We start from the raw sequence: 13,221 nt of genomic DNA on the forward strand, positions 1-13,221 counted from the left end.
AATCAGAAGCCTCCATTTCACATGATAGGTATGTATGTACATATTATAAATTGACAACTTGAAAGAAAATAAAATCTCCATAAGGGGTAGAAACCACCCACTGAGTGGGCCTAAGTGAGTCGGTAGAATTACATTACCCTATTACCAGCCGAATAAAAATACACATAGCATTATCATATAAGACTTACTTTGAGGTCTAGCATTGACACTCTTCTCGAGCGTGTCATGCTGACGAGCCAGCTGCTCGACCACCTCTTGGAGACGTTGCTTCTGCTCGCGTTCATGTTGGAGCAGACGACTCCAACGACTACCCTGCGCACCTGCCACCTGAAGATACTCGGCACAAGCCTAGAAGACAAAAACAATTCAGAAACGGTTTTTTACATAGCTTCAGTGACAGTGGGTGAGTGAATCGAAGCATACATTCATCATAACGTTGCACGCTATCCTGAACAGAGTCGCCTTTTCAGTCACTTGCTCGTCGGGATAGTCCAGATCGGCAAGAGTGCGTTGCAGGCCGACTCCATGCTTGGCGATCAGTTCGGCGCATGTGTGCAAATTATCAAGGCGGGTTGCCAACTCTCTTGTCAAAGCCGCTCCGGCTTCTTCCGGACTGAGCGTATTACCGCTGGCATTAGCGGCCGCTTCCTCTTCCTCTTCACTTTCTGCCGCACGTCTAAAAATATTTTTAAGCCATAAATAATACTATACTTTCCCTGTATTTGGAACTAATGGAAAAATATGAGTATTATTATCTATTAGGGGAACCGAAAAGTAATCAAAATTTTTCGATGAGCTCTTTCGCAGTCAGTTTGTGTCGAGACACGGTCCAGTAAACACTTAAGTTTTGTTATTATGTTAAATTTATTGTTTCTGTTTTAAAAAATAAAAATTATGCCTGAAGAAGGATGTCGAGACCAATAATAGAGGAAGGGTCATTTTATGCTGTTTACGTTAGACCAAGTAATGAAGGCAAACGAAGCAGTGAAAAAAATTACCGACACTTACGGGGATATTCTGAAACTAAACAAGTGTCAGCGGTGGTATAAACAATTTAAAAATGGGAATCAAGGAGATCGCACGAAAAGAAGAGCTCAAAAGTTAGATGATATCCTGACGTCAATGGTGGAATCAGATCCTCGTCAAACCATCGAGGAATTATCTTTGAAGATTGGCTGTCCATGGTCTATAGTTCAGGATCATCTTCGTCGCATAGGAAAATTGCACAGACAGGGAATTTGGGAATACTTTTTTTGATTACTTTTCAGTCCCCCTAATACATTTAATGTAATTAATGATTGATATAATGAGGGCTTTTATAATATTTCAATATTAAACATGTAATACCATAACATTAAATGTAACCAATGTATATAAAACATCAGCATATGAATAATAAGACATCATAGTGAATAGACATAGACATCGTACTATTTAATGCACTTCTATTCCTGTAATCTAAATTTAATATAACCAACCCTTAATGTCATCAATCTTAAGTGTAGTACTTAACCGACATTGACGGAATTCAATGCTCAATACATTGTATATGACATTTAATATTATCAATATTGAACGATTGATCAACGTTTATTGAAATCAGTGAGCATTTAACTGAAGGTGTCATTGTATCAATTGCCTTGACAATAAATCAAACTCAATATATTATTTATGTATTTCAAATAGTCAAAATCGGATGTGTTTATGCTGTAAATTCAGCTACTAGGTGATTATCAATCTTACTGCCATTATAACCTTAGAAATGCATTGAATAGCTAGCAGGTGTATTATATTACATTTTAAGCAGCGAGATCGACTCGATAGTACATGTAAATAGTTGCAATAACAGTATCCGTACATTGCTTTGGCTTTGGCCAGTTCCAAAGCGGTGACCCAACTTTGTCTCTCGACTTCGTTGGACGCTTTAATGTGGAAAGTTTGGGTTCCACCGTTCGATATGACGAACGTGCACGAGTCCACCGTGTGAATGAGAGCTCCTCCGAGGGTGATGGTACCCCTACAGGTGTGCGCCATCTCCGCCTGATTCCTGAAAATCAACACAGAACACATCAACCGACCATGCTTTGAGTACACATACCGTACGATAAGATAAAATCATAAATGTAAAGCTTTCCGTACAACTAGATGATGAAAAATAATACTGCAAATTATAGGAATCGAATTTTCGAAAAACAAATCCATTGAAACACTGATCAAAAATCAATATCAATAAAATTGAATTGTTATGCACACACGACGAGCATCACTTAGACACGTTGACAGACTCGTACTAGAACGTCGAGAGTGTGTTAATTGTTATAAATTCGACATGCATCAACAACAAAAGAAGACGGTTTAAACATGCATGAGGACAGTAATCGTTCCGTCTGTTCAGAAAGAATACCCGAAGACACGGAGTATTCCTTCCGAGTCCTAAATTGGTTACAAAATAGACGAGGACGGACACAGTAGTGGTTTTCATCAGTGGTGTGATGTAGACGATTTGCACTGTACGAAAAAATGTGTACGGATATGTGAATGCGTGTCAAGCAAAATATATGGATGGAGTTGTTAATTCAATTGTAGTGAGTGCATGCTTTGAAGTTTGCAATTATTGATGATGAAAACAATAAGATTAACATTTAAACAGCCATTATTGATCCGTTTTATCACATTTTATATATATGTATATAATTGGCAGTTATGATGAAGCGAAAAAATGAATTAAAAGAATTGTAGTGATTGGCAGTAGCTGAGGCGGAGGCATATTTACTCACTGTTGCCGGGGATCCCGGCGTCTGCGCAGGGACAGTGTTCGCCCCCCAACGCCCCCACTGCCAGCCTCTGCCCTACAAATCACACAATATTTACTAATAACAACCCAGCCAGTTTCGTCTTGTACATTTCATGCCATTATAATTTATTCGATTAGTAAATTTTATTAAAACAAAAACAAAAAAAAAGGAACAAAAGTAATAACAGTAACAGGTCACACGATAATTCTTATCAATCGACCATTGCATTCTGTAAAAATTAGTAAACGATAAGGTCACCGCCGAATAAAACTTCAAAATTTGTTTCCAAGCTAAGCATTTCTAACGAAAATCAACAATAAAATAAAATAAAACCATGCAATACATTCTTATAACCAAAATCTCAAATCTTTGCTTCCCACTTTCATACACTTGCACATATTTTCACTATAAACTTTGTAAAGTTATAAATTAACCCTTTGAGTGATGACGTCTTTTCTGTTGAAAGCCCGCCATGCTGAAAATTTCCAACTAGAATTATTTAGAAATCCAATAGAAAGCAGGTATAAAAAAACCCTAGATCACTAACACCGAGGATTTCGAGTTTTGTAAAGGTGTGTTTATACTCTCTAATATATCTTGCAACAATATAAAAAAATATACAAAAGAAGTCTATTAATGAATGTATTTTTCCAAAAATAGTTCCATCTTCTTCATTGTTGTTAAAATGTAATCCTCACAATTTAAATGCCAAGCCACAATCTAAAATACTCGGCAGTTAGGGATTTCCATCGAGAAATTCTGCTATGGTTATAAATTCAGAAATTCCGGTGTCAACCCGTCTTTATAAACATTGACACGGATTAAACTACCCATGTTCAATGCATTTTTTTTTTCAATTCTACCTGGAAAGGCTTAGCGGGTAGTATTCTTTTTATTTTTTATATACTTAAATAAACAACGCCGATAGGCGTATTTCAGGCCCATGGACTTGTTGGCAAAACGCCGATCGGCGTTGGTCAGCATTCAAAGGGTTAAGTAATAATAAAAAGATTCATATCTTAATTCATTCATAGAAATTTGTGTTTTTGACATTGAACTTTATATAACAATCATACATATATGTAGATAAATAAATACAGCAGATGACATTCCTTTCTCGTTTATATATTATCATTTATTTATTTATTTTTATATGGATATATATACCAGGAAGGCTTGACAGGAAGACCCCAATGCGCCTTCCTAACAATGCAACATTTTTATTACACAAATCACTGTATTTCAAGAGGCTGAAGAACACGAAATTAACAATTAATTAATGAATTAATCCATTGAGACATCTATGGATTTTGACTTGTGCATACAGTTTTACAAATTGTACATACATTAAACACAAAAGATTTTATTTTGAGATGATTTCTGCCAATTTTGAGGAACCGTTTCAACAAAGATCAAATGAAATTGGCAAACTCTGATAAGAAACGATCGATTTGGAGACACAAATATCCAAGTCTTACCAGCAGTATTAAAGATTAGCCCGGGAACGAACCCAAAAATCTCTTGGTGCTAAACATAAACGCAATCACTGAGCCATACTGCTGGCTAATTGCAATAATTGCAAGCCCCAGAAAATAATTATGAATTATGTTAGAATTCGAAGAATTTTTTATCACTTTAAAGCCGGGGTTCCATAGCGAGCGGAGCAAAGACAATTTTAGCTTAGCTTAGCTCCGCTCAAATCGCAATAGCTAATTTCTATAGTTCAAGCTCCGTTGCAAGAGTGAAAAAAATGAGTACGAAGTAGCCTCACGGTGTTGACCGATCGGTTACGAATCGAGGGTAATGGGGTAAGATGCCAACTACCCTCTCCCCCGTGTTTGGTGTCATTTTTAAGATTTTTCATTTCGTCTAAGCTATGAAATACGGTTACCTGACAACTCGTTCACAGATTTTCCGTAAACCGAGGATGCGCTCCAAGCATTACGTATACGGCCATCTCTTTCTCACCCCGTCTGTTCACCAAGATCTCGTTTACTATGCCATTACGGGTGAGAAAGAGATGGCCATTATGGGTGAGAAAGAGATGGCCGTATACGTAATGCCTGGAGCGCATCCTCGGTTTACGGAAAATCTGTGAACGAGTTGTCGTGTCACCATGAAATACAGTGCAAAACTCCCCATTCTCTTTATTTACTCACCCATTACCTAGCGGCGTAGCCAAGATAAATGATGCCCGGGGCCAGATTTTTTTACGCCCCCCCCCCCCCCCCACCCTCTCTTTTTGTCATATTTGTTGATTTATATAATTTGCTAAATAACAAACACATATTATATACATTAATTCATGATGAAATTATCTCGATTTGTAAAAATTAAGTATATATTCAGGAAATTATAAGAATTTTTATCATTAGTAGTATTTTCAAGCATTCAGACCCAAAATATATATCTACATATGTATAGAAAGCATTGTATTTAACCTTTCCACCGCGTACGACTACTATACATGTCCTAGCGAACATGCCCTCAGCGCGTGAGACACGCATAGATGTCTTGGAAGTTCCAACCTGTATAAGAGCCGTCATTCAATAGATGGCAGTAGTCAAAAAAATTCAATATAGGCTAAAATAATTTATAAAATATTACAACCTATATTTATAGTCGAAAACGCGATAACAAAATCCGCAAAAAAGCAGCCGCGTACAGGGCATGTTCGCTAAATTTGGTGACGCGGGCAAAGGGTTAATGCGCTCAAATCTGGCGTCACATTATTGCTTTCAATACAAAGCCTAAAAAAACAGCATGTTCGACAAACAGATTACGAAGAACACTCATAAATTTAAATGTTTTTGGCGAATTACATAGTTTTAGAAGTTAAAGTTACTACAAAATATAACTGTTGCGCCCGGGGCATCGATACCCCTGTTGCCCGCCCCATTTTTACGCCACTGTTTGCCGCTTTTTATATGTATTTTTGAAATACGAGGCCATTAATAGTTTTTTTTCTTCGCGAAATGAGTATGAAAGACATCCTCGGAACTGGAGTCTCCAAATGAATTCGTCTCGCGTCTCTTACGACTGACTTTCAGCACTCTACTAACCAATTTACAAACTATTTCTTGGTGGAGCTTCACCTCATTTATGCCATTTCTAGATCCGCTCTCATTTAGCTCAGCCTGCTGTGGAGTCCCGGCTTAAATCTAATTATTACATCACATACTGCCAACGAAGTAACTTTTTTATGAAGATTCAAGCATTAAATGAGAATAGAAAAAATAAAATTTATTTACCCATCCCCCTTTTGGCTTCCTTCCCAAAATCTCAACCATTGTCATTTGAATACTGATATATTTTTTTAATATACATAATTGTTTTACTAAGACCATACTATATATCAAACTCTTCATCCATACTCATATTATATAAACGTATTCATTGCATAAATTACATCTATACGGGTAATATTTTTACTACTGCAACTTTATACATTTGAAAAATATGTATATAGACAAACTTTAAAGAAAAAATATTGTCAAAATTAGCAAAAATATATACTATTATTGAATTTTGTAAGTTTGTTTTAACATTGGACAAAAAAGCCCAAAGCAAAAGTAGTCAAAATATTAATCATATGGATTGGTTTATTTTTTACATACGTATTGACATGCCGATAAAACAATGCATTAACAAAATTAAATGAACCGCTTTTACTCGTCGAAAATATGTACACAGTAAAATCAATCACTTTCCATTACAAATAACAAATACACCATACTAACACACACACACACAAATTTATTACATTATATTAAAAATGATAATTTCAGATAAGCGGCGGTCGATTGCAAAGCAAAAAGCTCGAATAACACATCTTCACATTAATATTTTTAGCATATAATATACATAAATACATATATATATTGAATAAATATAATCGATACGATCGTAGAAACCTTTCGAAAGATTACAAAAAAACAACAAAACGCACACAGACAATGCTCGTGAATGGAAAATATATATATATACTTTTGACAGCACACTCGTAGTGTTAACTCATGCTGCATGCTCGTAAATAAAATTAAATACATCACAAAACACATCATACAACAAACATTACATATTAACAAATAATAAACATAGTATACATATGTATATATTATATATGCGAGGTAATACTCAGGTAAATGTGTATGAACACATAAAAAAAGAAACTGTGTTGTAAATTATATGGTCGTATCGTTCGACTATAAACTTGATGTACATATGTACATAATAAACATAATGGGGCATTTACACTGCAAGTGAGAAGATGTTGGACAATGTCGAGTTCACAAAGCAGGTGAACATGTTAGCACTACCAAATATGTATTACTAATTTAAATTATACACTGTATATATGACTAGATACAAATACACATGGGATAGGTTGAACAAAGTGGCTGTTTTTAATTTTTGAATTTTATTTTTGGAGTGAAAGGTACTTTTATATCTCAAGTTGTATGTATGGAAGGTTAAAGAGGAAATATTATTTAGTTCATTTTGTATATATATACATATGTGTATATTCAAATATTTTAATAAAATTAAAAGTGTACCAGTAGTTGACACGTTTAATAAGTATTTATTTCAAGATTTATGCATGTGCGTTTGTATAATAGAGAAATTTAGATACTTGTCTAGTAGAACGACTCTACACTTCACGCTCAAAAACCAGTTATTATTCTTTGCTGCAACATCACGATTCATCACTATATCAAAAAATGTCTTCAAATTCAGTTTATTTAGTAAAATGTTGATTTCAGGCGAAAAATCTGTTAACTCTTTGAGTGCTGACGTCTTTTCTGTTGAAAGCCCGCCACTTTGCCAACATTTCCAACTAGAATTATTTAGAAATCCAATAGAAAGCAAGTATAAAAATTGTAACTAATCCAAACAAACCCTAGATAACTACTGCCGAGGATTTCGAGTTTTGTAAAGGTGTGTTTAGACTCTCTAATATATCTTGCAACAATATAAAATAAACAAAATAAGTCTATTAATGAATGTATTTTTCCAAAAATATGTGGTTCCATCTTCTTCATTGTTGTTAAAATGTAATGCTCACAATCTAAATGCCAAGCCACAATCTAAAATACTCAACAGTTATGGATTTCCATCGAAAAATTGTGCTATGGTTATAAATTAAGAAATTTCGGTGCAAACCAATCTTTATAAACATTGACACAGATTACACGACCCATGTTCGATGCATTTTTTTTTCAATGCTACCTTGTTTATTTTTTACATACTCAAAAAACAACGCCCATCGGCGTATTTCAGGCCCATGGACTTGTTTGCAAAACGTCAATCGACGTTGGTCAGCATTCAAAGGGTTAATGCAATTTCGGTTAACAGTTCATTTTGTATTGAAACGACTTTTAATTCATAAAAATAAATAAAAAAGTGGAACGTTTGTGACACATATGTATTATATTATACAAATATAATCTGGTAGAACTCAAGTGTACTGGTAGATAACGCATATTATACACTGTAACGTAAATGGACATTATATTGTTAAAATTGATTTAACTAAAATATATGTATACGTATGTGTGCAAACAAATATGATATAATTAATATTTCAATGTATTAAAATAAAAAAAGGTAAGTATGTATGTATGTGTACATTTTTAAATTGAAATTTTAAAAGTAAATTACTGGCGCACTTCTTCTATGAAAATTAAAAAAAAATCGAGGTCATATTATTAAGAGGGCTGGACACCAGCGCCTTGTCCATACAAACGTATTACACTTCTCCTTTCCTCAATTATGGCACTAGAGAAATTATTTTTTAATATGCTATGGATATACACCATTAGCATGCATCTGTGCTTTTATTTTTTTGATTAGTTATTTTTTATAGGAGCTAGGAGCCGCCTAACATCTATAAAATCGCCTCTTTTTTACACCCACGAAAAGAGTCCAGCGTGCTTATTTAACGGTCGACTTTAAAAAAACTACGCGCACAGTTGCATAGAAAATATCTATCTCATACCGATGATGAAAATTTTTTTTAAAATTGGTCCAGTTTCGGAGGAGAAAATTGGAGAATACGAAACCTCGATTTTGCCGATTTAAAATACGTATTAAGGTCTGTTCATACCTAGTCAGCACGTACCGACTTCAGCAGGTATCCGGCCGTACGAAAAGTATTCTTTGGTACATTTTGTATGGATATATTCATACCAACCGTCACGTTTACGCCACGGCAGGCTTACAGCAGTACCCGACATTTCCTGTTCATACCTTACAGCAACATCCGTCAACGTATCGTATCCGTTTTTTTGGCCATCGTGGAAATATACACGCGAATTACGTGCCATGAGTCTGCCGCTTTGCTGTTTTGGACCAATTATCGATAGTGACAGTTGACAGCTGTTCAATCTTTCGACATGGTTTTGGCGCAAATATTTAAAAAAAATTTAAATTTCTTACGGAAATATTTAAAAATTTTTTGTTAATCATCCACAAGCTCCTTATACAGTGTCCAAAAATCTCCTTCGGTTTTTCTATTTTTTAACATAGGATGCACATCAAAACGCCTCCGTGCTTTTTTATTGCCTTCTTGAGCTTCTTCTTCCAACAACAGCGCGATTATACATAATTTTTCGTTCGATAAACGTCGAAACATTTTTGCTGACTTGTATTCTGACGCGTAGCTATGAATGCACGTGTATGCATTCATATTGCAAGTACTCGACAATACGACGTAAGCAATATTGCACCGTATCGTCATGGTCTCTAATGTATAAGCAAGCTGATTTTGCCTTGCACTCGGCCAAATTGCTGTAAACGTGACGTGACCGCGACGTGTAGGTAGATATGAATAGAAATGTAATAAAATGACATATTTGAAACGGAGTCGTGCAGTGCTGAAGCCGTGCAGTGCTGTTAAGTATGAACACACCTTTATCCGGTCGGAGCGCAACTGTCGCATTCACTCAATATATATATCGAAGAAAGGAACGGCAACAAAATTAAGGTATCGGGTGTACAGCCCTCTTAATGGCATATGGAAGTATCAGAAATATTGTAAAAGAAAATGTTATTTTTTTTGCGCGTGAAGTGCATTAGTCACACTAAAATATATATCAGGTGTGCAGTTCAATAAAACGTGTAATTGGCGATTGGCAGCCTGATTACGAAATCGTACGAAGAGAAAAATGAGTTGGCGGCCTGATCGCGGAAAAGCGTACACACTTTTGACATTAGCCAAATGACGTGTCGAATATATGGCGCGCCATACATACAATACGATTCCGACAAGAATCAGGTTGGCGCGTGTTTACATCTGTCAGTGTGACATCATCTCGCGTAGGGGAGACGGGCGGGGAGGGGGGGGGTGAGGGTGAATGAAGGGAATGTCAAGAGAGCACGAAACGTCAAAAGGGGAGGGGTGAGGTGGAGGGGGGGGGGGGGGGGGGCAGCGTACCTGTAATAGGAGAGCACCCCGTTGGAGAGCACGAACCAACGGCGCTGGTAGCCCTTCAGATAGTTGGTCCACTTGAAGAGCCAACCCTTCATGTCAGGGTCAGCGGGGGGCGGAGCGCGACCTGCAGCCCCCGCGCCCCCGGCCCCCGTGCCTGCCCCCGCCTCAGCCATGCGTCGTCTCAGCTGACGTCACTCCGACAATGGCGGCTCGCGCTCCGCCGCCAACCCACTCTTACCGCCGTCTGCTCTCATCTGACACGGTCGCCCCGCGGCTTGGACGCTCTTCTCGCTCTTTGGACCGCATCCAAAAGGCTTCTTTTGTCTCACCGCGGGATGATTCTATTCCAATTAATCCCGATTCCTGTTGTTTTTCTCTCACAGTTGTTGCTAAAATTATTTAACGGATTTAACTCCACTCGGAAATTGTCCAGGGAAAATTCATAGGATAGTGTTGTGGCGGCTCGTTATACGACATGGTCGAGTTTGGTCACCTTCCTGCGAGTGGGGACCAGCTCGATTGTGTTCGGAGTTAGCTATCTCACTCTGCCTTCAGCTGTCATAAATAAAACGCGTGCATTCAACATGCCAGTCGTCTCATTCGTCCATCCTCTATAGTGTATTATGCACACTGGAATTAAAAATGGTTCGGTGATTACTGGTCACAAAATATAAATCTCTATAACGGAACATCTGGCAGCCGGAGAGTCCATCATATTAATGATAACTATCATACTAACGAGAACTTGAGTGCCAAATATTGTGTATTCGCGATTTTCATGGCAAAAATTGTCTTTGTGACCACCGCAATGTGGCGAATAGTCCGATTACCATTAAAAATATATATGCGCTCGGTAGAAATCGTCTATGCATGATAAATTGTTTAGTATTTTTCTTCGAGTAGTTCTGTCATGTATGGTAAACGGATTATTGCGCAAATTGCGATCGTGCGCACGACAATCGTCGCCACAAAAATCACGAATACATAATATTTGGCACTCGAGTTCTCGTTAGTGCAATATTTCACGTGTTTTCGATACAGTTTTAGTGCGTGCGTGAGATCGCTTTTTGCGGAATAATCACTGATTTGACAAGTGCAAAGGTAAGATTCGTTATGAAATAGATATGAGAGCCAATAGACTCATTATCACTAGGTCTCCATATAATATTTAGAATAATATTCAAGAATACTTCGTACTGGCGAATTATATAAGATTCGAAGTAATAAAGCAATCTGGAAAGGTATAATATCACGCAGTATAAAATTCAACATTTTTGAAGCTCTTGAACAAAAATCTTCAATTTCCCGTTTAAAAACTGAAATTCGCACAAAATATGCTTCCCAGTTATTATTTTACCTATTACCTATTTTGTCGATTATTCGGTCAATGGTTAAATAGGGTTTTAGCGTTTTTTATTTTTGCAAGTTGGCAACTCTTGATTGTTTATGACATTTAGTGGTTTGACGTTTCGCAGAGTTTTCGTGTCCTTTTCTTTAAACATTCATAACTTATAACACGCGGCAAATGGCAGGAAGACGACGAGGTTCGACAACGATAACACCTTCAGATGGAGTATTGACTCCAGAAGAAATAAGAAACGCAAATATCTGGCGTCTAGCAACATTGCTAAGTTATTGCTCAAATAACGAAAATACTCTACGGTGGTGTGCCCGTCAGCGTTTGATTACAAATATATCGTACATACAATAACAAATATATTTATCCAGCAATAAAGATCTTCTTACAAAAAACACAACATGTGTTTCGTTAGACCGGGATACGGTCAACATACCTTCTCTGCCTTACAGCGGCAATTACTAACATTTTTTTAAACACAACGGTAACATATAATACAAATAGAGACATCTATGAACGTCAAATTTTTTTTTATACAGAGCAAATTTGCGAGAAATACATAACATACATAGTAGCATTTACAAGAATTAACAAATTCGAGATTCTAATAGTTGGAATTTGCGAGAAACTGAGGGGGAGGATACCAATATATTGGATCCTTCACAACAACTAACCCTATGGGGCTAGGGCGAATGAGACGACTGGCATGTTGATGCACGTGTGTTTATTATGGTAGCCGAAGAGGAAGTGGTATAGCAACTTTTGAACGTGGCCGAGTTGGTCCCAACTAGCAGGATGATAATCGAAATTTGACCACGTCGTAGAGCCGCTACAACCCTTTGAGTATTGAGTCAATACTCAATTTTACCGTAAATCCCATATTGCTCCTTATAAAGCAGTCGGAGAAATCGTCTTTGGATAAGTTCAAGTATCATAGATAGAGATTTAGTGTAAGGATTCCAGATCATAGAGGCGTATTCCAAGATACTCCTAACTAGAGTATTGTACAGCAATCTCAAAACAGTGGGATTATGGTAGTGTAGAGAATTACGAAAGACAAACCCAAGCATTCGTGAGGCAGAGCAACACACAGAGTCAATATGATCAGAGAAATTTAGGTCACTCTGGAATACAACCCCAAGATCAACAGTAGAATCGATCCAGTTCAATAAAGAGTTACCAACAAGATATGGAAAGGTACGATCGGGGGTACATCTGGATCTGGAGTAACACAAACCTTGCACTCGGAGACATTAAGGCAAACAGTTGGTTAACGACAGTGGCGTAGCTACCGCACCCGCAGACCCCGCAATGCGGGGGGGGGGGGGCGCTGAGATCTGAGGGGTGCCACGAAGCGCGCCTTTTTCACTGATTTTTAATTTGTTCCGTTTTTTTTAAATAACTTTTTAAAAACTTCTCTTATTTTTCAACCTTTTTGTACTATATGTATGTACATACATTATTATACATATTTTGAATTGTAATTGATCTATGCCAATAGGGCTAGAAGACTGCCGTCTTTTTCCATCTTTTGAACGTCAGTGCCACTTCAACCTATTTGCTGAGAATTCTCTTATTCTTGGATATATTTTTTCAATGTGTAAACAATAAAACAAAATTAAATGATTAAAACCAAT

The 13,221-nt window shown here is 36.9% G+C and overlaps 2 protein-coding genes across 3 annotated transcripts in view; one reads left to right on the forward strand and one right to left on the reverse strand.

The window, feature by feature from the left end:
* The window catches only part of Osbp (oxysterol binding protein), a 48,980-nt gene extending 38,492 nt beyond the window's left edge, over window positions 1-10,488 (reverse strand). Inside the window, exons 1-5 of one of the 2 annotated variants that reach the window (XM_077442684.1) lie at window positions 10,231-10,483; window positions 2,778-2,849; window positions 1,859-2,047; window positions 424-676; window positions 189-348 (exon numbers count right to left, since the gene is read on the reverse strand). In XM_077442684.1, the coding sequence (XP_077298810.1) occupies window positions 189-348; window positions 424-676; window positions 1,859-2,047; window positions 2,778-2,849; window positions 10,231-10,400 (844 nt within the window). In that variant the 5' untranslated portion in view covers window positions 10,401-10,483. Of the gene's footprint in view, window positions 1-188; window positions 349-423; window positions 677-1,858; window positions 2,048-2,777; window positions 2,850-10,230 lie in introns of both variants that reach the window. The other variant, XM_077442685.1, reaches the window with a different exon arrangement.
* LOC143920042 (uncharacterized) overlaps window positions 1-13,221 on the forward strand; it is a 366,222-nt gene that overhangs the window by 226,874 nt on the left and 126,127 nt on the right. The window lies entirely within an intron of this gene.

The sequence above is a fragment of the Arctopsyche grandis genome, chromosome 12, assembly GCF_051622035.1.
Source record: "Arctopsyche grandis isolate Sample6627 chromosome 12, ASM5162203v2, whole genome shotgun sequence".
In the NCBI taxonomy this organism is placed as follows: domain Eukaryota; kingdom Metazoa; phylum Arthropoda; class Insecta; order Trichoptera; family Hydropsychidae; genus Arctopsyche; species Arctopsyche grandis.